The 23,303-nt window shown below is 49.3% G+C and overlaps 11 protein-coding genes across 11 annotated transcripts; 7 read left to right on the forward strand and 4 right to left on the reverse strand.

The window, feature by feature from the left end:
* Positions 1-480: 480 nt before the first annotated feature.
* Positions 481-2,530, reverse strand: BO97DRAFT_424985 (uncharacterized protein; the record flags this gene model as incomplete). The annotated part of the gene is made up of 3 exons (XM_025697022.1): positions 481-841; positions 943-1,115; positions 2,501-2,530. 3 exons carry the CDS (start codon positions 2,528-2,530, stop codon positions 481-483), a joined length of 564 nt encoding a protein of 187 aa, XP_025551212.1.
* Positions 2,531-3,203: 673 nt separating this feature from the next.
* BO97DRAFT_424986 (uncharacterized protein) lies at positions 3,204-3,977 on the forward strand (the record flags this gene model as incomplete). The annotated part of the gene is made up of 2 exons (XM_025697023.1): positions 3,204-3,296; positions 3,351-3,977. 2 exons carry the CDS (start codon positions 3,204-3,206, stop codon positions 3,975-3,977), a joined length of 720 nt encoding a protein of 239 aa, XP_025551213.1.
* Positions 3,978-4,544: 567 nt separating this feature from the next.
* BO97DRAFT_452444 (uncharacterized protein) lies at positions 4,545-5,217 on the forward strand (the record flags this gene model as incomplete). Its single annotated transcript, XM_025699032.1, has 2 exons — positions 4,545-4,710; positions 4,771-5,217. The coding sequence occupies exons 1-2, from the start codon at positions 4,612-4,614 to the stop codon at positions 5,215-5,217; spliced, it is 546 nt and encodes a 181-aa protein (XP_025551214.1). The 5' UTR covers positions 4,545-4,611.
* A 777-nt stretch (positions 5,218-5,994) lies between these two features.
* BO97DRAFT_69534 (uncharacterized protein) lies at positions 5,995-7,162 on the forward strand. The gene has a single exon (XM_025700996.1). The coding sequence runs from the start codon at positions 6,255-6,257 to the stop codon at positions 6,840-6,842; it is 588 nt and encodes a 195-aa protein (XP_025551215.1). The 5' UTR covers positions 5,995-6,254; the 3' UTR covers positions 6,843-7,162.
* A 16-nt stretch (positions 7,163-7,178) lies between these two features.
* On the reverse strand, positions 7,179-10,413 carry abp2 (putative ARS binding protein Abp2). The gene is made up of 2 exons (XM_025695270.1): positions 9,238-10,413; positions 7,179-9,168 (listed from the first exon to the last, which is right to left on the reverse strand). Exons 1-2 carry the CDS (start codon positions 9,994-9,996, stop codon positions 7,483-7,485), a joined length of 2,445 nt encoding a protein of 814 aa, XP_025551216.1. The 5' UTR covers positions 9,997-10,413; the 3' UTR covers positions 7,179-7,482.
* A 392-nt stretch (positions 10,414-10,805) lies between these two features.
* Positions 10,806-13,715, forward strand: BO97DRAFT_405784 (uncharacterized protein). The gene has a single exon (XM_025695271.1). The coding sequence runs from the start codon at positions 11,127-11,129 to the stop codon at positions 13,275-13,277; it is 2,151 nt and encodes a 716-aa protein (XP_025551217.1). The 5' UTR covers positions 10,806-11,126; the 3' UTR covers positions 13,278-13,715.
* Positions 13,716-13,883: 168 nt separating this feature from the next.
* BO97DRAFT_345888 (CVNH domain-containing protein) lies at positions 13,884-14,272 on the reverse strand (the record flags this gene model as incomplete). Its single annotated transcript, XM_025691786.1, has 2 exons — positions 13,884-14,071; positions 14,140-14,272. 2 exons carry the CDS (start codon positions 14,270-14,272, stop codon positions 13,884-13,886), a joined length of 321 nt encoding a protein of 106 aa, XP_025551218.1.
* A 2,493-nt stretch (positions 14,273-16,765) lies between these two features.
* On the forward strand, positions 16,766-17,649 carry BO97DRAFT_345986 (uncharacterized protein; the record flags this gene model as incomplete). Its single annotated transcript, XM_025691791.1, has 3 exons — positions 16,766-16,849; positions 16,913-17,395; positions 17,452-17,649. 3 exons carry the CDS (start codon positions 16,766-16,768, stop codon positions 17,647-17,649), a joined length of 765 nt encoding a protein of 254 aa, XP_025551219.1.
* Positions 17,650-18,423: 774 nt separating this feature from the next.
* On the forward strand, positions 18,424-20,313 carry BO97DRAFT_369459 (class I SAM-dependent methyltransferase). Its single transcript, XM_025692738.1, has 10 exons — positions 18,424-18,624; positions 18,703-18,740; positions 18,804-18,896; positions 18,956-18,997; positions 19,049-19,115; positions 19,184-19,224; positions 19,280-19,489; positions 19,553-19,889; positions 20,019-20,101; positions 20,175-20,313. Exons 1-10 carry the CDS (start codon positions 18,481-18,483, stop codon positions 20,212-20,214), a joined length of 1,095 nt encoding a protein of 364 aa, XP_025551220.1. The 5' UTR covers positions 18,424-18,480; the 3' UTR covers positions 20,215-20,313.
* Positions 20,314-20,990: 677 nt separating this feature from the next.
* On the forward strand, positions 20,991-22,036 carry BO97DRAFT_70054 (uncharacterized protein). Its single transcript, XM_025700999.1, has 3 exons — positions 20,991-21,220; positions 21,282-21,354; positions 21,446-22,036. The coding sequence occupies exons 1-3, from the start codon at positions 21,185-21,187 to the stop codon at positions 21,802-21,804; spliced, it is 468 nt and encodes a 155-aa protein (XP_025551221.1). The 5' UTR covers positions 20,991-21,184; the 3' UTR covers positions 21,805-22,036.
* Positions 22,037-22,046: 10 nt separating this feature from the next.
* On the reverse strand, positions 22,047-23,243 carry BO97DRAFT_405787 (uncharacterized protein). The gene is made up of 3 exons (XM_025695272.1): positions 23,000-23,243; positions 22,869-22,935; positions 22,047-22,797 (listed from the first exon to the last, which is right to left on the reverse strand). The coding sequence occupies exons 1-3, from the start codon at positions 23,045-23,047 to the stop codon at positions 22,187-22,189; spliced, it is 726 nt and encodes a 241-aa protein (XP_025551222.1). The 5' UTR covers positions 23,048-23,243; the 3' UTR covers positions 22,047-22,186.
* Positions 23,244-23,303: the final 60 nt, after the last annotated feature.

Raw genomic sequence — 23,303 nt, forward strand, 5'->3', positions numbered from 1 at the left:
ACCTCGTGAGTAAGATTAGTCATGACCCACTGTCGACATCATCGCATCTCGACATGATCTAGATCCACTATTTACCTCAAGGTGGAAAAGGTGTGCTCATATTGTTTGAATAAGAACATATCCCAGAGAATGGCCCACGCCCAGCATAAAGTGCGAGCCGTCACCCTGTAAAGGATGGACTCGAGCCTCGATAGCTCAACTAGATTTAAATTGACGCAAGAAAAATGATAGCTGTGGTGAGCTACAGTGAAGAGGACTCCACATAAGCAGGAGAGTAAAAGAACCGAGCGTCAAATGTAAGCGGCTCAAGCAAAAAGCACCACGATCTGCGTCAGGAAATGAACAAGAATATGGCACGCGTCATAAATTATGCTGTTTCGAGGAAACAAAGAATCCAGCAAAGGTGTAGCAAATAACCCCAATCACCACCAAAGCGTCAAGATGCGATATTCCTAGTACTGCAAGTGTAAGACTTCAGGCTTATCCTGTGTCAGTAAGTGTGTCAATGAAAGCAATAATAGGGCGGGCGTGGAGCAGCAGCTCACCCTGATTGACTTGATTCAGCTCATTCTCGACAAGATCCTCAACGTCATCGTCTTTTTTATGCTCGAGATGAATCTTTTCGTGTTCGGCCTGGAGATTCTCGGGCTCATCACACGCAGATTTTTTCACTCCAACGTGTCCAATCTGAGATTGCTTGTTCATTCCGGTGGGGTCATCCTGAGATCCATCACTGGCGGCGTCAGGCGGGTTGGCAGAGCTTGCTGGTGTAGGTTTGGCCTTCTTGCTTCCTCGTTTCCAATCTGAAAATCGATCTCCCATGAGCGATCCGTATTCCTCTCTTTCTAATGTATCAGCCACTTGAAGAGCAACACGGAAGATAATCTCGACATGAACAAGTGGACAAACACCTTCCTAGGCGTAAAAAGGCACGAGTCTTACCTAGCGGCGTTCCAGGTGCGATCGATCCTATTCGAGACTGTCTTCCACTCGTCCTCTGACAGCTTTAGATTTTTGATCTTGGCTATCTCCAGGAGCAAGGTCAGGCGGAGCGAGTCGTCCCATTTCTGTCTGGTTCGTTTGACGCCCTTAGGCGATTTCTTTGGAGAAGCCCCCTTTTTTGATGAGTTCGTAGACCTTTTCTTCTTGTGATTTTTAAAATGGTTGCTTGTCAAAAGGTGATTTCAGCATGAGAAAACTATTTATATTGTGTATTCAAGAAGTGAGGTTGCCTGGACCCGAATGAAAGAGTGAGCACGCAGTACAGCGTCAGGAGAGCTGTGTGGCTACGCGCATGGCAATCAAAATTAGCAGACACTTGCGTAAATTAGAATGAGTAACCCAAAGGCATTCTTCTCAACACAGTCCCGGCCTACTCTGTGTCGGGAACTGTACGCCCTGATAGAATCATAAGTGTGCACTGGCTATACCAATAATGCTCACGATCTATCACATGAGAGCAAAGCCACACCAAACCTGGTGTAGCTCAACCCAAATCTCGGCAGCCTCTAATTTAGACCACGTATGAAGAGGCATGCAATACCGAGGATTGCGGCTGAGGAACCGGGACCGTACTGTTCCAGCCTTGGTCCGATTTCCAGCTAGCAAAAGCATGAGATCGCGACGCTGATAGCAGCAAGGTAAAGGCTCCAGTCATAGCTGGAGGAAGAAAGTAAGAAGGAAGCAAAATGATAAGACGGAAAGACACATAAAGTGTATCTCAACCGAGGGAACATCGGCGTGAAAGCGCATCATCTTGCAGAGCAGTTGTAGAAAAGCCTTTCGTGTCAACATACACAGTACAACAACTTATTATCAAACATATTAGCTCTTTAGCCAACTGCCTAGGAGTATATGCATACATGGCGGGGGTTGGGAGATGTAATGAGAGATCTACAAGGAAGAAGCATAGTATCGTAAACTTCCTAGATCAGATATTGTACACAACAAGTTTCTAGGTCTTTTTCTCTTTCATTGTGAGGACCGAATTTAGCTGTTTCAAGAAGTATACATCAGAAATAATGATCGAATTGAGACCACTGCCATACTATGCTCAAGGCGACGAGTGTGTGGACCTGCGGAAGGCGACAAGTATATCCTCACTTTCTGATTGAAGCAAACGCAAAACTCCGGAACTTCGCATAAAATAGCTCTGTCTCCAAAAAAAAATACTTGTTTGTTTCGTCTCTTTCTGTCCGGTCCATTTCTTCTGTTTGCCTTGACTCTCCTCCTTTTCTTCCTTTCTTTTTCTCCCTCCATTTTCGTATGCTTTTCTTTCGGGGTAAAGCAATGCGGAGTACTATATTCGTCATAAGTCTTCAGAAGTACGATTGAACAATCGAGAATACCATAACTAACCTGCGCTTTTGAAGGCTTCTAATACATATCTCAGTAGCATACAGAAACTAGCTATTTGATCTTCGTAGCTGCGAAGAAGTCTCTGATATTCCTAGTGTCTCCTAGAGGTTTTGGAAACCATCACCAGCAAGCTGAAGTATACAAAGATCAGTGGCGTCAACTCCTTGTCCATGGTGAGACTTGTATCCACTTGGGGCACAAACAGCCACGTGATTATCAGCTGCTATCAGTGCGATCCTACTGTGTCATTGCTTGATGCAAAGAAGCGTGTCAACGAACGGCCTGTGTGGAGTCTTTCCTGAAACTCCCTGTCAATAATTTATCATCATGCTGCATTAGACCTGAAGCAGGCTTCATAAGCTTAGTCTATTGAATTAATTGGATCACTTGCTTCTCATGATTCGATGCATTAACTTAACCCAAATTCAGCGCCTAAGCCTGTTTCCTGCAATATGCAACTAGCCGGTGCGTAACATACCGGTATGCAAAAGCCCCTCCTGGAGGAAGAAAGTCCTTCCAGTACAAGAAAAGGTCTTCCGACTATACTGGAATAGGCGAGTCTCCGTACAGTATACAGAAAGACTGTCCTTGTGTGGAATTGCTATTAGGTAAAAGTCAAAGATGTCGTTTTGGTCAGGTGGGATCAGAGTTCGTGTTTTTCTCGGCGTTATGTGTGCCATATATGCTTTGAGATGATCACTGGAAGTTATTGAAGCTGCCTTCTTGTTCGTCAAAGTGCAACTCTCTGGAGTGATTTATCACATTGCAGAAGACATTCACTTCCTTTTTATCGGACATCTTCTTTCAGCACAAGGCCCCATTTCATCCTCTCACCAAGCTTAGCCATGTCGGTTACAAAACGTGGTAAAGCCTTGCCCGTTGATGCCGACGGGTCGAAGTTCTTCTATTCGATCCTTAAGCAGCTGGATCTTAGATCGGTTTGTGTTTTCAGTCTAGATTCGATTGATCAGGCCCTACTGACACCGTACTAGGTTGATTGGGAAGCCGTTGCTAAGTCAAATGGAATCTCCAACGGCCACGCTGCGCGGATGCGATACTCCCGCTTCAGACAGCAGATTGAGGGTACCGTTCCAACATCTCGATCGGGTTCCTCTAAGAAGAATAAGGCCAAGGTATTGAAGGCTGCTTCTCCCATTCAATCTCAGCAGCAACAGCTTCCAGATTTCCGGGCGGTGCCAGTGGTAAAGCAGGAACATTCAGCTCCTTACGGGCAGCAAATTTCCTCCGTGATGATGTCGACTGCTTCGTCCTTTCCCGCGGCGCTGCCCACTTACCCTGTTGCGGCTCAGGGTCATCAAGCCATTCCTCCTGCACCTGCAGTGAAGTGGGAGCCTAAGGATCCGTCTGTCAAGCCCGACCCCTATGACGATGTTGTCCCTTCTCTGGCCGAGATTCCTCATGCTATATCACGCCCAATAACTACGATGTCAGCTTTTCCGCAAAACAGTTCCTTCGCAAATCAACCCTTCACCAGGTCCCAGTGGCCTTATACCCAGCCAGAGCAGGTGATTGCGGGAGAGGATACAGGGGGCGACTGTCCGATCGAGCAGGAGCCAGTGAAAGACGTTGATGATAACAAGGAGGGAGATCCCAAATGAAGAGGTTGGTTGAGAGCATACCCAGGTTTGGCTGGAAGAATCTGGGCTATCGTTCTGTATGCTACCATGCTTGGAGGCAAATGATGGACTTGTGAAACGAGTCATAACTTATGTTTCCAGGATATTTGGTATCTGTCATGTAGGGTAGATTCACATGGAATCCATATTTTGGCTTTGACTAACGCGTAGACTGACTGCTTCACCCTCAAATCAAGATACATGAGCGTGTTATAAGAGTCACTCGATTTGGTCAACACCGACTGTCTCAAGCTTTCTTCACTCCTGACTCTCTATCTCAGTAACCCTCCCACGACATTAACATCCTCGCCCTCTAGTCGACTCTACGCTTCAACACACATCTCTGATCTCAGCATTATCACGCAAGTAAGCTAGGACTTTTCATTTTATGGGCCTCTCCCTTGGTAGCAGACCATCAACTGGATGGCTATTCCCTCGCGTCCTGTCCGCTTATCCCGAGCAACTTTTTCTGTATTACTACGCACTCTGCTGAAACAAAAGCCCCTCTCTCTCTGACATCGCAGTTATCATCCAAGATATCGTGCCCATCACAACCATCTATCTAAAGCCAAAAGCTGACCTCTAGGCCTTTACTTTACTCTACCTCAAAGTCACCATGCCTAGTACAAAGAAGGCCAAGCCCGAGGATGAAATTCCTCAGGCGGATGCTCAGTTCATCGTCCAATGCGTTGTCAACATGACCCCTGATAGACAAGTCAGTCCCCTTCCCATACCTCTTGCTGCTCTTCATCTCTGGTTGCTAACATCTGTTCAGGTTGACCTGAACAGGGTGGCCAGTGCGCTTGGATATGGCAACGTTGCCTCTACTGCGAACCGATTCCGCCTCCTGCGCAAGCGTTATGGATTCGAGCTCGAAGCCACTCAAACCGGAAGCCCCATCAAGGCCAAAAAGACGTTGACTGAAGGCAATGATGTTCTGGATGCTCAGAACAATGAGGACGATCCCGGAGCCGTTACCCCGACCAAACGCAAGGCGCCTGCGAAGGGGACCGCCAGAAAGAAGGTCAAAGCCAACCAAGACGCGACTGCTGATTTGGACCCCTCTGATGAAGCGGAGGCCGAATCTGAGGTTGATACCAAACCGAATCCCAAGGGTCGCAAGAAGAACACTGCCGCCCGTCCCAAGGCTGCTTCTAAGGTGGAAGTCGTCGTCGAGCCCGAGACCATGGACAAGACTGATATCACCAACGAGGTTGTTTGAGTATCCGATGGTTGTCAACGATGCTGGTAAGATTTCTTTACATTTCGATTCAATGGTTCATTACTGATGGATTTTGTTGATACATAGACAAGTGGCAGTTCATCGTCGCTGCTGTCCTTTCCTCTTTTCGATCTTACACTACGTTGTTGATATTTTCGGGCGGTTGGTTCCAGGGGCTGGTTGGGGAAATCATTTGAACAGTCATTTGTCAATCCAATTGTAGTCAGAAATCCACATCGATGGTTGGAGAAATCCAGCTGCTGGTGCTCTTGGTCTCTGCAAAACGGAACCTGGATAATAGTTTCCAAAAAGACAGGATTCTTGATATGACATACCATAGTTGACTGCCCTTCCTGCTGCTTTCTCGTTCTCTGTAGATTAATTTCCCTCAACCTACGGGGTAAAAGGGTCCCCAGCGCTGATTTCGTATCCTCGTATCTCTGGCTCAAACATTCAACTTGTCTTTCAGCAGTGAATACACATCAAGCAGTCACTTCACCTCCATCCCAGCAGCCTGACTTGCCTCACTCTGCCATCCTCAATTTGACTGCAATTTCGACCAATCAGCCCGGGGTGTCAACGCTTCCTTCTCTCACCCACTCCCAGACAAACGTTCTCCTATCCTCATCTCCTCTTCATCTTTCCTCCCTTCTCTCCATCTAACCTCATTAACTTCTTAAACCTCTACTCACCTTCACTCCACTGCCAAAGTCCTCTCACCTCCAAGCACCATCCACTACACCCAAACCCAACCAGCCACTCCAGGTAAACACATCAGCCACACATATCATATCATCAATCAAAATGTCCAGCACACCCTCTAAAACCAAAGCATCGCGCATCAGCTCCGACGACCAAGTCCTATTCCTCCTGAGCTGCATCCGCAACGCTATCGGAGGTGGTAAAGTGAGTTCCCAATCCCCATCATTCCCTTCGAAGCACATATATCCAGCGAATCGAGTTATACATAGACAAAACAACCCAGCTAAAACCCCCCTCTCCACCATATAGATCGACTTCGCCAACGTCGCCAAAGAATGCGACATCGTGACCAGAGGCGCCGCGTAAGTACCAACTTCCCCATCTCCAGCCAAACAAATAGCCCCTCTACTCCCTATACAAATCCTTCAGCAACCGAGAGGAATCCAGAAAAGCTAACAAAAGGCCACGCAATAAACAGCGCCAAACGCTACGAGCGTCTTCTCAAAGCGCACAATATCAACGCGGCAGGCGGGAGTACTCTTCCCACTACTCCCAACAAAAACAATAACAACAATGGAAACAATGAGAACACTGATGAAGACGATGCTGATGCTCCTGAGGCCGGTGGCGCCCGAGGAGCGGGCAGGGGTCGGAAGCGGAAGGGCTCGGCTGCTGCTGCGACCTCTGGCCGGAAGGGCAAGTCAATCAGGACCTCTACGACGGATGAGACGAAGCGCGATATGATGAAGAAGAGGGCTGTTGCGAGTCCGCATGCGATGGTTGGGATGGAGAACTCCGGGGATGAGATGGTCAAGGAGGAAGATGTGGATGAGGACGAAGAGGATATGATGGCTGTCAAAGAGGAGGAGCAGGATGAGGCGGACGCTGACTCTGATGAGGATGACGGGGAGTCGGTTGCTTAGAATGACACGATGGACCTTCAGGGGGGGTAGAGGCTAGGTTGGCGTTGGGCTTTTCAGGGACCCTTTCATTTACTTTTGCGTTCTTGGGCTGTGTTGTCTTTTATTTCGATACTGCGTTAACGAGAAAATTTGTCCTACTGGATTTCTCTCTGCCTACTTGGTTGTTATTCTGGCGGCACATTTATCTGCCCTTAGGTGTTGATATTGAGCGACATGCTTTGGACTGCATTGACCATCTCACAATTAAGGTTGGCTGCATGCGATTTTATCGGAATGGCTACGGATAGTTTTCTTATCTCAGGGGAGAGGATATTTGTGATGAATGCATCGAATGCCAGGCCCAAACAATCCTAGCACAACTTGCATAGAGACGTCGGAAAAGCGGATTCTATATTAAGTAGGATACACACTGAAGGAAGTTCGCTCAAAGGGTATCGGTGAAAAAACATCGAGCAAAGATCAACGGCGAAAAGCCGCTTCGCGTCGGATTTGGAAACAAATAGTAGGATTATATTCAAAATAGCACGTGCTGGTAATGTTGCCTGTCGTTTCCACAACAACATCCAGTAGGGTATCACGATAAACATTGCCGGAAGAAGAAGAGGAAGACAATATCAAACTCAATTTTCCATCGAGTCCATTAGAGGTCTGCCATGACAGACTCTAAGATCTTGCGCTTATAGTTCGATAGAGAACGTTCTTTTTTCTGCATCTGCGCACGAAGCTTGAGGTACCGTTGCTTCCACGTACCCTCAGAGGCGCTCCCATCCGCACCATCCACTTCGAATTCAGCATCCGCCATGCTGTCCAGATCGGCAACACTGTTTTCCAGCTCGTCAGTTGTCCTAAGTGAGCTGTCGAGCTTGTTGCTGTCGGACTTTCCAATGTTGAGGTTCCCGTAAGTCACCTTGGTCAAGAACCGTAGCCCGTGCTTGTACTCATGAACGATAGTATAAACTTGGTTTGACGAGGCTCCATCGATGCTTGAAACATTTGCGGGAGCCGATGGCAGCATCTCGATATGGGTAGTCATAAGACTTTCAGTAACACCGGGATAGCCAAACTGGTGTCCGAGTCCTAGGTGCAATGCAGACATAAGCGCAGCAGAGCTGCCTGGCAGTTTGGCATATGTTGCCGTGAGGCTTGAGACAACAGATGATGCCAAAGCCCGGCCTTCTTCCGCACTCAGGGGAGCGGACCGACCGACAACTTTACCACGAAGCAGCTCACCTGCCAGTACGCGCACAACGTCATCCATTGTAATTTCCGATTGTGGCGCAGTGTTTCGATTGGCATACGAAGAAGGATTGGTAACACCCACACTACCAGCATAGTCGTTTAGTGGCGCCAAAGTCCCATTTCGTTGGAGATTCTCGATTTTCATCAGGCCAGAGGCGCCATGAACCCCGTTCACCGTCAGTGTGGGAGGTGTCGCAAGGCGCACAGGCCCCCCATGCTGTTGTGGGACCTGGAGCTGTAGTTTGTTTGGCTTAGGACCTAAATGAAATGGGGTGGGCGATTGTTGGTATGGAGAGTTACTGAACCGGTTGGAGTGGTCTTGGTCAAGGATAATAGCGGGAGATGGTCGGACCCCGGAATTTTGTAGATGAGCAGACTCAGTGCGGACAGGATTCACTGGGAAAGAGGAAAATGGGCCCGACACCGTTCCTCGATTGGGCGGTCGGCCTCGCGTCTTTCCGTTGCTCCCATTGTTACTAGGCCAGGCAGATGACACGGCGGGACCATGGCGTCTTTTGGGGCGCGCTTTGTCGCTAGAAGATGGTGTCACTGCTGAACGTGGCTCTGCAGGCTGAATGAAGATCTCCGACTGTTGGTTATTCCTGGGGACGATGGCAGAATGGGGGTAGCCATTCGGCGAGGCATCGCGTTCTATATGTCTCCACCTGAGGTCTTGACTCTGCTGGGTAGCCTGAGTCACAGATGTTCCTTCAGCCGAGAACGAATGTGCGTTGCCCATCCACGGATCAGACGACTCTATCTCGTCAGGGAAAGCGCTAAACGGAATGGCACTTGTTGGAAATGCTGAAGTATGTCCAGGAAACGGTCCTGGGTGGATGATGCTCATTGAAGTATCGAGTTGTGGTCGCTTGGCGGCCTTTTCCAGCGCCTCTAGTTCGCCTCGCTTTCGCCCGCGTTTTGGCTTCCATTGAGGTACAAGAGCTCGCAAGGCAAGATCTTCTTCAAGTGGAACCCCATCTCGGCTTTCGCTAATAATATCGCTAGGTGGGAGCTGAGTGTAATAAGGATGAGGGTGACCCAGACAGTATTCGAAGAAAGCATCAACGTGCATTGCGCGCATCCAGCGCTACCGGGAGTTAGCGCTTGCGTTTTCCTGTCCAAGAAGATGAGACGTAAACGATATGAGGAAACGAACCTTAAGTCGCACTGCGTATTGCTGAACCTTCTGCGTACTTTGTTTCTTCTCCATGCAGGGTGGCTCTACACCCAGTTCGATGGCCAGCTGAATCCAGGTCTTCAACTCTTTGCTATCGAGCTTCTTGATCAGTTCCCAGAGCGCAAATATGCTGAAGCTCTTTCCATCACTCCTCGGAGGGCATCTGAAGGTTTTCCGTAACTCCGAAGTATCCATCGATAGGGGAACATTCGGATTACAGTAGAAAATAAACATAATATAGGCATCGTCGATAATTGCGTCTGTGATGTCGCGAGATGGAAGAGATCGAATTTCAGACTGTTCCATCTGTTCTCGCGTTGGCCTCTGCTGCAGAGAGTCATAACCGGGTGGCGATAATGAAGGTGCTTGGCGCACTGGTGCTGGTGGTGCAGGTGCAGGTGCTAGTGCCGGTGCCGGTGCTAGTGCTGGTGTTGATACTGGTGCTGGTGCCGATACTGGGGCTGGGGCTAAGGCCACGACACCAGGACGTGGGGCGGTTGGCGATGCCTGTAAGCTGCGCGGGGTAGCCTTGCGGTGAAGAGGGGGCGACTTAGAGGTGGCAATCTGACTGCGAGCACTGCCTATAGAGGATGCGCTATGTAGCCCGGGCTCTGGCGCAGGATACCGGGCGTATTGCTGGATGATCATTGACGGGGGCCCTAACTCCGTTCGGTCTGGCTGAACGGGCTGAATTGGCTGAACTGGTTGATTCATCACATTCGGAAACGAGGCTTCCATTTTGGAAGGGAGCGGCCCAAGCCAAATCACCGCAGCTGGAATTAAGAATCAATGAGGTGGCGATGAAACTGATAAGACGGGATGGAATGCATAAGTATAGGGAAGCGGAATGTCTCGGGTTAGAGGGCTGGAGTGCGCCGAAATATATAAGTCCTATCAATTGGCGTAAAGCACGGGTATTTCGGGGACCAGCCCAGTAGTGCGCGATTGGAGGGATCGGATCCTCGTGATAGGTTCTTTCAACCGGAGGGAGTAAATAGTAATCTGAAGTAGGAGGTAACCTGAAAGTCTTGCTGATATATTATATACAATCAATAGTATAAACAGCGACGCGGCATTGGAAAAATCAATGCAGGAACAACGCAACAGTGGCCGAAAAGAATCAACATCATCGCCGTCGCAAGCGCCAGACGAAGAGGGGGGGGGAGAAGAAAGAGAGAGAGGAGAAAAGAGGAGAGGGTGGCTGGACGACGGCGGCGCTTTAAAGAAGGCCGATGATAGATTAGGAACTTGGGAGGAGCTGACTGTTTCTATTTCGGGGGTTCCCCTCGATCCCCGTCCTGGTTTAGCGTTGTGGCCTCAGGGCGGGGGAAGTTGATGCCTGGCTTCGTTCATGCTTGGGCCTGTCACGCAGTCACACTCCGTCACATCCACTTTAGCCGCCGTCCGCCTGAGCAATCAGGCCACAAGAATCAGATGATCGTCGCTTCGCGCATTACTTACTCATTAGTCATTCACTCATTCTGCCATCATTGCCCGGCACTATCGGCACTACTCCTTTTCCGTTGCTCAATCCCCCCCCGAGTCTTGCTACAGTCGTCATTACCGCTGCCACAGTTCTCTTATCGATAAACCCCCTTCCGGTCCCTTTCGTTCAGGGAAGCCCCGACCTAGAGGCAGGTGACTTCATTCTTCGAATTCGAACTTGCTATCATCTTCACTTTACCCAGACTACTATCTCAGAACTCGACCTCCCGTTACCAGCGATTCACCTGAGATGCCTAGCTCATCGCTACGTTTGGGTGTTTTGGTGGTAGCCTCTCCAGTCTAATTGCCCCATGTGCTACTATCTACTCTCTGCCTTACATTTCGATCCAATATAGTTGACAGCATCTTAACGTCGACTCATAATGGCTCCCACACTACGCACCCCTCCATGTCATCCCTCATCCAGACGGTCTCGACGGCCGATTCGATCTAGTCGCGCCCGAATCCAGTCCTACCTCGAAGCTAGCAGTTCCGACGGCCGGTTTGATGAAGATACTGAATCCGACCTTGAACGAGCTGAACGATTGTCGCTAACTCTGCGTCCTCGGGATTCTAATCGGATCCCTGCCTCCTATCGTGAGGAAACTACCGACGATGAGATCGAAGATTTCAGGGATGAAGACACAGATGCAGTCACTCCCCGTCAAACACCCGAGCATTCATCTCTCGCATTTCCTGAGGGCAGCAGCAGTGCCAACCCGTCCAGGTCTACTCGCGCACGAACCATGAAAACGAGATCTCAATCAACAAAGGCGAAGCGGTCTATGAATGGGAAACGAATGGAGATTGGACGACCGCTCAATAAGCGTCGAAAGCTCGAAGTGGATGCTACTCCATTTGTTGGTTCGGGCGTTATACCACCGTGGCAGACGCTTCCCTATTACATACTCTTCGATATATTCGTCCGCGCATCAAATCCCCTCATTGATGAAAGGACTACCAGCAGGAAAAGTTCTGTGCAGTGGCTTGTCAAAGTCGCTTTACTGTGCCGCTCCTTTCATGAGCCTGCCTTGGCTGCTCTTTACAATTGCCCTCCATTGATACCGGCTGCCAAGTCTCATGGTTTGCTACACTTACTAGCTAAACCTCAGGGATCGCTTTCTACAAATTACATCAATAAAATCAAACAGTTGCACGTGGATGTGGAAGCACTTCTTTTCTACAAGAGTGGATCGACTCTGGGCTATTTCGAGTTGCCTAAGTTGCTAGAGAAGACTCCGCAAGTGAAAACGCTACGGCTCTACCACAGTCACGATTACGTTGTCGGCCTTCCCCCGTGGCTTATACAACGCTCAAAGTGGACGTATCCGGACAGCCTTTTTGACACCATATTGTCAGGCCCTATCCGCCTACGTAGCTGGGACTGGAATGGCCGTTTTATGGAGACTCAAAAGCTTCTCGAGCTGATGTCAGGAATGCATATCCAGCCCGCATTCCATAAAATGCAGGATCTGAGATTGTTACACATTATGTCCGATGATCCCTACAACAGACAAGTGCCAGAGGGCTCTACAGATAGAGAGATACTTCTGGCTGCGGCCCTTGCTGACCTTCCCGACTTGCGTCGCTTAGAGTTCATAGAATGCTCAGTCGTCAATGATCACCTCTTGCCCAATCTTCCCGCAAATCTTACATCTCTCACAATCAATAATTGTGACGAGGTGACGACTACCAATTTCAGCGCATTCATTTCTACGCATGGCCACCACCTTCGGGAGTTGATTCTGAGTCACAACCGTCACCTAAGCATGTCTTTCGTTGTCAACCTGGCCGAGTCCTGCGAGCATTTGGAGGTCTTCAAGATGGATATATCCATGCACGATTGGTCTAGTTATCACGACGTCGAGCCACACTTCCGGGAACTGCTTTCATTGACCGAGACCCCAACTTGGCCATCAACGCTGCGGGAAATTGAGCTTGTCCAATTGCGCAACTGGGATGACAAAACCGCAGAGGTGTTTTTCAGCTCACTTCTCAATGCCGCTTCTAGTTTACAGAATCTGAGGCGATTGTTAATAAGCGCAATCTTGAAGATAGGGTGGCGAGATCGCGCAACATTTCGCGAAAAATGGAAAGGCAGGCTGCAAAGAGTCTTTCAGCGACGAAGCCTTCCGCCCGATCCAACACTTCGGTCTATCCCTCGCCCTTCTCTACTACCTGTTTCCTCTCAAATTCCAGAGAGCGGGAATGTGTACGGTACCAACAACAACTCAGATACTCAGCACAGTGGCATTCTGACGCCCTCCAAACGTAAAAGTGCGCGCATTGCCCAGAAACGATTTTCGGAGGATGAAGAGATCGTCAAAGAGAAGATACGAAGGTCTCATGAAGATAACGACGAAGAGCCGCTTTTCACACAAGGCTTGTGCGATGTGGTCATGATTCGGATAGACAATCAACGTCCGACAGAGACGCAGTTCAATGAGGAAGATTTTCTTGATGACGAATTGAGTGGAGACGAAGATTGGAATGGTAACGATATTGATGTTGACGATGCCAGACATGCATGGTAGCTGAATTCCAGTTCAACAAGGTTTGTTGGTCGGAGTACTACCCCCCCCCCCTGGCTTACATTTCCTGCTTTCTCGCATGTTTGGTCCATAAAGTGCTCAAGCTCTTTCTTTGTTTGTGTGCCGGTCTACGATTCATCCTATCATTCAAGTGTGTTACAACGCCCACGTACCCGCAAATTCATATTTGCATGGTCATGAGTTCTCTCTTTAGAGGTTATATTATACAATTTTGGCGGGCTGGGTGGATTTCGGGGCGTCTGGCTTCATTATTCGGAATTTTCCCTTCGGAGCGGCGACTGACGGTTATCAAGTTCGACAAAATATTGCTTGTGCTTCTAGTACTTAACAAGTAGCTTCCTAGGTCCTACTGGCATTCCTAAGGGAATCAAGCTTTCTACTGAGAATGCTCACGCAAGGATCACTAATATGATTTGTAACTGAATTAATGAAACATGAGCCGCACTATATATATCAAACTACCCAGTAGAGAGATGAGCAGCAACACCCAAAACTTAGCCCGGCTAAACTCTTTGGACTTTGGACCCATGTGAGTGCTCGCTATGAATGCCTTTTCGAACTAAAAACCCAGGCAAGCATTATGAACGCCTACTCGTAAATCAAGTTGCCGTTGTTGTTCTCGATGTGCTCGGACAGGTTGACGTCGGCGGGGAAGAATTCGCCCTCGGAGTTCTGAAGCTCCGCGCGCAGCACTGGAACTTCACCACCGCCCTCAATAGCGAAGTGTACGTCCCGGGCACTCTCGGAGAAGTTGTTTCCGCCCCATTCAAAGCGACCTGGTACATAGCAGAAGGTGTTGTTAGAATCGTTCTTCGTACAACCATACAGCCTGTCATGGACATACCTTCGCTGTTTCCTAGGTACTCATCCAGATCGAGTCTGGATTCATTCTCATTACCATCCTCGTCCCTGAGGACTGCAACCAAGTAACGGTTGTCATCGATGCGGACTTCAGAGGCGCTCAAGTGGAAACTCATGGTGGCAATGGATTTGAGTGTTTGTGATGGATGAGAGGTATAGAAGGAAGAAACGTTCCGGTGCGTTTGGATGAAAGATGAATGGTTTGAGGGTCGAGAGAGGAAAAGATGGCAATGGCGGGGGGATGAGGGGCCCTTTTTATACCTTGTCATGATGATTGTGAAAGGGGCCAATCTACCTCGATACCGCCTGCCCCTCACCCCTCCCTCTTCCAGGAGCAGTACTGCAACACTTGGCTTGGTCTCATTAGTTGGCTTGATCGCGCGATTGAGGCAAAGTAGCTAGTCTAGAAGCACCGTTGGATCTTCCGTGGGGGCCCCTCCTCTTCCGTATCAAGGTGGATTGTGGACGTACGCGTGTATGTATGTAAGTATGTGCATACTGTATGAGTGCTGCAATGCAACCATAAGCAAACTGTATCAAGCCATCGAACCAGCTATACTTGACAAACAGATGTCAAATCGTACCTCCGTTGTGGTTTTCTTTTCCTGTGTTCCATTGGGCCCGATTCGGCTCTGCCTTCTCCAGTAGCAGGCCCCAGCATTGGAGCGTTCCTCATGTCTCAAAAGAGATGGGCGTCATGTATCGACCACCTATCTGTTGATGTTTCACCGTAGGGTCCTCCCCCACTTGCGCGCCTAGTCTTCTTGGCGGCCACTTCAGCAAAGTGGGGACCCTGAAGGGTTCTCATCCTCTGGCCCCGCGAGCTGAATTGGAAGGCAGCAGGTGAGACGTGACGTTGTTGCTCTTGCCGTTAGTTTGTGAGATGGGGCGGTGCTGGTAGTGAGAGAAAGGGGGGGCATTTCTCTAGGCAGAAGTCTTGGTAAAGCAATTGGATATCATTTTGTATGGCTAGACCCTGGTCCCGGTCTGACTCTTTAGTGGTCGGCTTTCCTGATTCCGGAACAAACAGCCACATATCCACAGTCGGTTGCAACGGTATTGGTTCGAAAACCGGTTGCCAAGACTGACGATAGGTCATAGTCCGATGGAGTATGACCTGGGAAAAGTGGCGCAAGGATGCCGCCTGGTGGCTCAGTCAGGATTGGTCGGTCTTCGGATTCGCTATCCTTTCCCTCTCTCTCTCCTGGTGATTGATTTGTTTGTTGTTCTCTTCCGTAGCCTTGCAGGGCTGAGTGCTTGGCGTAGGGAAAATCCGGGAGCTGACGCGGTGTCAACTGGTAGGGATGTCGTCTTACACACAACGAGGGTTTGCTGAATGTCCATTGACGTCGGATGAGATGGAACTGGTAGGTAGGGAATAAGGAGGGCGGGCATAATTTGAGCCCATTTTAAGGTGGGGTGTCTAAAGCGGCGAGTTCCTTTCCGCAGAACCGCGTTCTCCTCTGACACTGACAGTTGACACTGACAGGAGGCGAGTCGACCAACTCTCTGATCCCTCAACATTTGTTCAGACATTCTAGTTGATACCGTGATACTAACGTTGTTTTCGTCGGGCAGATCACGGACAGCAAATCCTTTGCGCTTTTCCAGGGCGACTTGCCCTGAACGCGTCTGGCAGTCTGGTCTTTTGCAACCTTTCCCCGCGGTCGCATACAGCGGCTTCTGAACAAGGACGGCTCTACCAGGATGTCCATGTCAGACATGAACTCCTCGATCACCAATGGACCTTAACCATGAACAATAGCCCTGAACCTGGCCATTTTACTCACTCTTGAAACAGCAATGAGCACAAACGTCTCCGAAAATTGAGGCGATTCGCCCTCTTGGGCCCCACAGCCTCTTGATTGACGGCGGCAACTTTGGTTGAGACAAATGGCACCCGTATGGGGAGGTGGGACGAGTACAAGGCATCTTCGCTTTAGATGAGGTGTGCGACCATGGAATGCAATGAAGACGCTTGACAATAGCTCTAGTAGAGGGTTCAGTGTCCTTTAGTTGTCAACGCGAACGCGAAGCGCCACGGTTCCTCGTCGCAAAACGCAATCATTATTCAGTCGAGAAGTAGCTATCACAAAGCGCAAGCACAAATAATCGGATTGCCAAATCATTGGTGGAGAATATCTCGGGTGTAGCGAGTGTCCGCCCGGGGTAGCGAGGCCATGCAAGCCAACCAGGGGCTATAACCAAGATGCTGCCAAAGCAGGTACTTGAGAGGATCAATCCAGACGCCATGAGTATTAGAGAATGTTCAATCTCTGTTTTTTGTCAGCACACAGCAGTCCCGTGATGCTCGCACTCTCAGCGCTGGCGGCCTTGCGTTGTGACGGTCTAGGTTGAACCGCGCAAGACTTGAGCACGTCGGGAAGTGACTGGCAAGGGTCTACAGAACTAGATGATCGTAGTGCTTACTTACAAGAGATGTAACTAAGCACTAGGGCTCGCTAACTTACACAAAAGAGCACATGCTAAGGGGTCCGTTCGTCTCAAACTTCAGCTTATCTACCTCATGATGCTTATAAGTGTCGCTGCCATTAGACCTTGGTCGAAGCTCGCATGCCGCACACAACAGACATCTTTTCGATCGCATTATGGTCACTACTTCCAAGTATACGCGTCCTTGGGCAGATGGACCTTGGCCGTTGATTGAAACACCCTCGAAGACCCAGAATGTCGTAGGTCTCTCCTACTATTTTCTGTAATCACATCTTTCTTGCTAATTAGATGGGCTCCCGCAGTCAGAGCATCCTGCTGTGTACATTGCGAATGAGATGGCCTTCGCTCACAATAGTATGCTACGGGGGTTAAACAGCATCTACCTTCAGGCACCGCACATCTCCGATCCTCAGGATATATCAGATTTCCTCTTCTTTGTACACGCGTGGGCGGGCTGGGTCTCACACCATCACGTTCTGGAAGAAGAAAAGATGTTCCCAGGGTTTGAGAGCGTCATTGGCATACCAAGCTTTCTCGAAAGCAACGTGGAACAACACCACTCCTTCCAGCCTCTACTCAAGCAGCTCTTGGAGTACAGCACCGAGACTCAGCCTGCAGACTACCAGGCTACTGTAGTTCGGCAGTTGATTGAGAAAATGGCTCCCAGTTTTCGTCAGCATCTCAGCGATGAGATCACCAGTCTACTTTCTATGGAGCCGTACGACGGGGACGCGTTGCTGAAGGTCTACAGAGAATGTGAGGCGGATGCAGGCAAACAAGACAAGGTGGGCTACCTTTTCTCCGATGCTACTTGAACGAAGCTGACAGTTGTCGATTGCAGCACGTGGTGCCTCCGATGGTTCTCGGACTTCGAGACGTTACTTTCGAAGGAGGAAACCAATGGCCTGCCATGCCACCGCTGTCTGCATGGTTTGTATACTACCTCTTTTCTGGAAAGCATGCCGGATCATGGCGCTTTTTGCCCTGCGATACTTGGGGCACGCCGCGCGCGTTGGAATTTGTCATGGAAGACTCTTAGGGTAAGAGCAACACATGTACAAGTCATATCATGGAAGGAAGTGATGGCGTGCGGGAAGCCAGCTTATACGCGCGAAAGGGTTGCCAAGCAAGAAGAAGGCAATGCATTGAAAGTACTGTACCTAATACGTCCTATGGTCGATGGTTCGAGTTGTAGTACATGCCATAATTGGAACATGATCGCCCAGATCTTCTGCGGAGAACCGTGGATACTTATGTTTTCCGCGCCGAATCAAAGCACAACTTGACCGGCAAGCGAGGAAGCCGGACAAAAGTACCACTACGGTGAAAGCACCGGTCAACGAGACTAACAGCGGACACCCCACCCGGAAAGCGCCTTGCATCTATCCATATCTAATAATCATCCCTGCGTTTCATTAGTTCTCAGAAGCCATGTCTGCTAAGAGCAATTCGAACCACATTCAAGATTGCATACTGTAGTAACAATGCTTCATGGTGTTTGAAGTTCAAACCATTGTGGGACCCAGCAGAGAACTCACCGATCCTCCACTTGGTCGTACTTGGGGAGTTAGACGCACGGGACTTTCGCTACTCCGAGTCTATGGGGCCAGTTGCGCCCGAATGGACCATTTACCATCTACGTTAGTGAAGCGGACTCTTTCTCTAGTTTTTCCGGCTGGAGATATCTAGCCGCATCACACCAATGGCGAAATTATCAAGGGGTGAACTATGACATAAAGGGATGGACAAAGCGCCACATGGGGCTCACCCCAAGTTCGCAGGCTGATCAGTGCTCCTCTGGCTCTAGGATAAACTTTGGGCTTGTGTATATCTATCCTACTTCCACAACCATTACTTTCAAGCTTCAGCAATGACATGGCCTCCCTCCATGCACGAGGTGTATGCGGCCGTGAACTCTATACGACATCCCAACCCGTTTGCACTTACCGTACCAGATGCGATGTCTCAGGCCACCACTCGGGTACAAGGCCATGGCGAAGAGATCTTCGATCCCGTAAGTGGTTGATCTCCAGCAATGGGTGTCTTTCTATCCTTACCAGCACATGCCCATGCTTACCTCTACTCATGACAGGGACCTGATGACGATTTCTCGGATTATGCGGAGGAGTTGTAAGCCGCTGCTTGCTTGAAGGACCGTCGAGGCACGCGGCTGATGAGTTTCTACTTCAATAGAGCGAGCGATACCACATCATTGGACTCTGAGATAACGGCATATCGATTTGAAAATGGTCGACGCTATCATGCTTACAAGGATGGGGCTTACTGGTGAGAACAATGCTATTATACGTAAATCGATTCCTTGTGTGAATCTGACTCCTTGGAAGGGCTCCAAATGATGAGAAGCAAAATACACAACTAGATCTCGCGTGAGTAGCATGGTACCTTTGTCTCTACTCTACACTGACACTGTGCGGCAGTCACCACATGTTTAAGCGACTCCTGGGTGGCAGGTTACACCTCGCGCCGATTGCCGACGGCATCCAAGTACGTTGACCTAGTCCCAAGTACATCAGCTCTTGGCAAGGACCCATGTTGAGTCAAAAATTTTCCAGCGGGTACTTGATATTGGCACCGGGACTGGTATTTGGGCCATGTACGTGACGAGGCCGCTTTATTAACATGGGGAGGTCTAACAGTAGCTGTGATAGTGATTTTGCTGATACGTATCCTTCTGCCGAAGTTATCGGTACGGACTTATCGCCCATTCAGCCAAGCTTCGTTCCCCCAAATCTACAGTTCGTGATCGAAGATGCATCAGAGGAATGGCTCTATCCGGAGAACCACTTCGATTTGATTCACACCCGTACACTATATGGAGCTATCGCAGACTGGCCTCAATTCTACCACAAAGCTCTCAGGTAAGCCTACCATAACCTCGCACTACCGGTTCGTTGGACACTACCGCTAAGTACTATCTTCAGGCATCTGCGTCCTGGAGGATGGTTTGATCAACTAGAGATGTCCATACAATTCCGATCAGACGATAAGACATTGACAGAGGACCATGTTCTGGCAGTCTGGTCCAGAACTTTCGATGAGGCTGGCGAGAGACTGGGAAAGACCTTTCGCATTTCTGAGTTAGCTGCTGGCTACATGCAGGAGGCTGGCTTCCAGAACGTGGTCGAACGTCGATTCAAATTGCCCGTGGGTCCGTGGAGCAAAGACAAAGAACTGAGAGGCCTGGGCATGTGGAACCTGGTTCATTGTGAGCATGGTCTTGAGGGCTGGGCTATGGCGCTATTTACACGGGTGATGAAGGTCAGTAATGGCATACTGCATGCATGCTAGAGTTTTTCTTATTATAAACTAAACATGAGTTGGTCTTTTTGACGGTGCTGTAAAGCCATACGAGACAGTGAACGCTGACAAACACCTCGAAATTATTAGTGGACGTTCGCAGAGGTACAGGTTTTCTTGGCCGAGATGCGCAAGGGTCTTCGAGATCCGAAGATGCATGCTTATTTTGAAGTGTAAGTGGCCGTTTCTTGTTTTATCATTCTCCTTGTTATACATTAGGCTAATGCCCTCTTCTTGCCTGCATAGTGTGGGAGTCTACGGTCAAAAACCTGTGCATGTTATTTAGCCTGGAGCTGGTGCATACACATGCAAAGGTTTACTTCTACTTCAATTAATGATTGCATCATGGGGTTTGAATCGGCTCAACAGATATCACATTAAAATGGAGAGACTCATCAGTATAAATATAGAGCATAGAATTAGAGATAGGCTGTGAGTCGAACTTGGCGGTCCAGAAAGCTTCTATAAAAGTGTCTTTCATGCTGAAAATACAGTCACAGCCTAACTAGCAGCGTAGCGCCTCCTCTGAAAGACCATGAGTAGAACTTATCAAGATATCAACAGCAATATGCCTCACCTATGTATGAGGATTCAGCGTTTATTCCTGACGTCCATCAGATCCCTCCGCTAACATGCTACACATTTGCTGAGGCGGTCCTGCAGCGCTTCTTATGAGGGAAGTTTGACATGAATGGGTACATAGTGAAGAGAAATTAATAATTGACGGTACTCAAATGCGCTAGTATTAGCTAGCAAATTCAATCTGTATGTAAATTCATTCAGCTTCTATCACTTCTGCAGCGCGTAGGTCATCTTAGAGGAGAAACCACCAGAGATTAAAGATTGGTTATTGTAATCTTCCACAGTACATGATACAGTTTCTCTTGAGTTGTTTGGTACAGCAGCAGAACCAGGACTACGATCGACTAATGGGGTGTCTAAGGTGTATCATGTGGTACTCACTCACCCTCAGTGTCTGGTTGAGAATACCAGTGTCAGGTAAGTGTTTGCTAGGCAGTAGTCTCTCCTGGTTTTTGGCTGATGAGTGAATAAAACCTAAGTCTGAAATTCTTACTCCCTTCTCTTCACTCTCTTCTATTTATTTTTTCATCTGCTTATTATCTCCAAACTTTTTCTCCCTCCTCAAAACCTTCTCTTACACACAAACACCAAGTCATCTCCAAAAGCGCACATCACATCATCTTACCCCGTATCACACACCATCCCATCAAACCAGACCCGAAACCACTGCAAAAATGCCTATGGCGTGGAATGATACGGCAGATGCCAAGGTACATGGCCCTTCTCCCACTTTCCTCACTCGATCACGCAACTAACAAGTAAACATCAAAGCTGCTTCTTGCCGTCCTCAGGACCACAAACGTCAAGCTCGACCATCTGCGGATTGCTCAGTACATGGGTCCTGGTATGTCTATCTCGAGTACCCATAACCTTGCTCTATAACCCTACCCACCCCCCAAGTCCGCAGTCTTAGTACCTCCTGACATCAAACCTAGGATGTACCGTCTACGCTATCCAGCACCGACTCCGCGTCCTCAAAGAGCGGGCTTTTACTGGACCTGCTCTCCCGTTGCGTCTGGTCGAGGGCTACGGCTCCTGCGATCCTACTTCGGAGGGAACCCCTACTTCTGAGCCCAAGCGCAAGCGGGGTAGACCTCGCAAGGTGAAGGAGGAAGATGGCGTTGATGCTGAGACTCCGATGGATCCGAAGAAGGAAGGTCGCGCCAAGAGAGTCAAAACCGAAGAGGCGGAAGATGGAGACCAGCGTGTGGAAGTCGAGGAGGAGTATGAGGAGGGGGTTGCTCTGCCTGAAGCTGGATATGTTGGTGATACCGTCTTCATGACCGAGGCGTGAGTGCTACTCTAGTCTCTGGCTTCGTTATTCCTGTATATTGCTCGCTAGGCTTGGATAAATAGGCCAGGCAAGGACTCTTTCATATGGGGAGTGCGAAGCTGGTTTGCTGTTCACGTTGGAAGATGAGAGGGGATCTACTATTCGCGGTAGCGATGATCTAGTCTGGTGTTTGTATTTGGTTGGGATACGGTGCTGCTCGAGAAATACGATCAAGCTGTGGTCGCGATCATTGCGATTTCATTCTCGGTATGGTAAAGTACAATGGGATTCCAGGTGTACGCACAGTCTCAGTAAAAACACACGTAGCAAGATGACACAACAGCACAATCTCTGAGCCGGATCTAGGAATGAACCCACAAACCCGGCAATCCTTTATCCCAGGTTAGACATAACTCACCCCCCGACTGCGAGGCATCTGAACCATCTCATTCTCGGGATAGTACTCTGATGCCGAGCTCTCGATCTCAACCTCTTGCTCGTCTCCGTCGTAGCTAGTCCAATTAATCATGCCTGGAGCCGGAGCAGCCGGCTTGCGCACCCGCTTCGACGGCGAGACTTGCAGGACTGCAGCACCCCGGGGAGGCATGTACAGGGTATAACCAGGGGACAGCTGGTTGGCCGCACCCCCCATTGCGTGAGCGAGCGGAGTTTTCTTGGTCGGGGTTTCCAAAATCGTGTCGAGGTCGATGGGAGTGGTGTCATCGACCTCCATCTTGAGGGGAGATGACGATCCGCTGGCCCCTTCTGTCTCGCTCTTGATGAAGGAGTCGGTGGGGATAGGCTCTGCCTTGACAGTGTCTTCTCGCTTGCGCTTGGTTGAGCTGGGGGTTGAGGGGACGCTCTTGGTGCGAGGCTTGCGTGGGGTGGTGTTGGGTGTGGTGGTACTCTTGTTGCCCTTGCTGATGCTGAAGGACGTCCCGGCCATGTTACGGATTTTGACGAGTCGCTCGCTGATGGCTCGAGGAGTCGGGCCGTCTTGGCCTTCGGCGACGGCTGGATAGAGGAAGATGTTATAATTAGCTAGGAAGGAAGGGAGGGGGAAATGTTGGCTTTCGGGGACTTACGCCATGCTTCTGCCACTTTCTTCGAGTTCACGGAGAGGTTATGTGTTTCTAGGATCTTCAGCAGAAGCTGTATCTCCTCGTCAGTGTCTTCCACAGGAATAAGAGAAAGAGAACGAGCAGAGAGAGCATACAAGCTGGTCAGCTTCGGGAGTCCAGCGCATCTTGGTCGATGAAGGCATTATGGGAGATAATGGTTGTGGTGTATGTCACAGAAGTTTGATAATGGAGGCTTTGAGGAATGCCGTGTACACATGTACAACAAGAGAGTAGGATTAAGGTGAAGAGGAAAAGATTAGAGGGAATCTTAAGTATAACAGAAGAAAGAAGAGAGGGCGGTGCGAGTTTTCGAACGACCAGAAATTATTTAGTGTGTTCAAATCAAGAGTATTCACCTGTAGGCGTGACTGAATTTCGCCAGCCTTGCCAGTGACGGGG

This window comes from Aspergillus homomorphus (genome assembly GCF_003184865.1).
Source record: "Aspergillus homomorphus CBS 101889 unplaced genomic scaffold BO97scaffold_19, whole genome shotgun sequence".
NCBI classification, from domain to species: Eukaryota; Fungi; Ascomycota; class Eurotiomycetes; order Eurotiales; family Aspergillaceae; genus Aspergillus; species Aspergillus homomorphus.

What these genes read in the sequence shown, in the direction of transcription:
- BO97DRAFT_405784 (XM_025695271.1), top strand. Translation starts at nt 11,127, where the DNA reads ATGGCTCCCACACTACGCACCCCTCCATGTCATCCCTCATCCAGACGG.
- BO97DRAFT_70054 (XM_025700999.1), top strand. Translation starts at nt 21,185, where the DNA reads ATGCCTATGGCGTGGAATGATACGGCAGATGCCAAG. An exon ending in ATGATACGGCAGATGCCAAG is followed by an intron (nt 21,221 to 21,281) that starts GTACATGGCCCT and finishes TAAACATCAAAG; the next exon opens with CTGCTTCTTGCCGTCCTCAG. An exon ending in TGCTCAGTACATGGGTCCTG is followed by an intron (nt 21,355 to 21,445) that starts GTATGTCTATCT and finishes CATCAAACCTAG; the next exon opens with GATGTACCGTCTACGCTATC.
- BO97DRAFT_405787 (XM_025695272.1), bottom strand. Translation starts at nt 23,047, where the DNA reads ATGCCTTCATCGACCAAGATGCGCTGGACTCCCGAAGCTGACCAGCTT. An exon ending in CTCCCGAAGCTGACCAGCTT is followed by an intron (nt 22,936 to 22,999) that starts GTATGCTCTCTC and finishes GAGGAGATACAG; the next exon opens with CTTCTGCTGAAGATCCTAGA. An exon ending in GAAAGTGGCAGAAGCATGGC is followed by an intron (nt 22,798 to 22,868) that starts GTAAGTCCCCGA and finishes TCCTCTATCCAG; the next exon opens with CCGTCGCCGAAGGCCAAGAC.
- abp2 (XM_025695270.1), bottom strand. Translation starts at nt 9,996, where the DNA reads ATGGAAGCCTCGTTTCCGAATGTGATGAATCAACCAGTTCAGCCAATT. An exon ending in AATACGCAGTGCGACTTAAG is followed by an intron (nt 9,169 to 9,237) that starts GTTCGTTTCCTC and finishes AACTCCCGGTAG; the next exon opens with CGCTGGATGCGCGCAATGCA.
- BO97DRAFT_69534 (XM_025700996.1), top strand. Translation starts at nt 6,255, where the DNA reads ATGCGACATCGTGACCAGAGGCGCCGCGTAAGTACCAACTTCCCCATC.
- BO97DRAFT_369459 (XM_025692738.1), top strand. Translation starts at nt 18,481, where the DNA reads ATGACATGGCCTCCCTCCATGCACGAGGTGTATGCGGCCGTGAACTCT. An exon ending in TACAAGGATGGGGCTTACTG is followed by an intron (nt 18,897 to 18,955) that starts GTGAGAACAATG and finishes ACTCCTTGGAAG; the next exon opens with GGCTCCAAATGATGAGAAGC. An exon ending in GGGACTGGTATTTGGGCCAT is followed by an intron (nt 19,225 to 19,279) that starts GTACGTGACGAG and finishes TAGCTGTGATAG; the next exon opens with TGATTTTGCTGATACGTATC.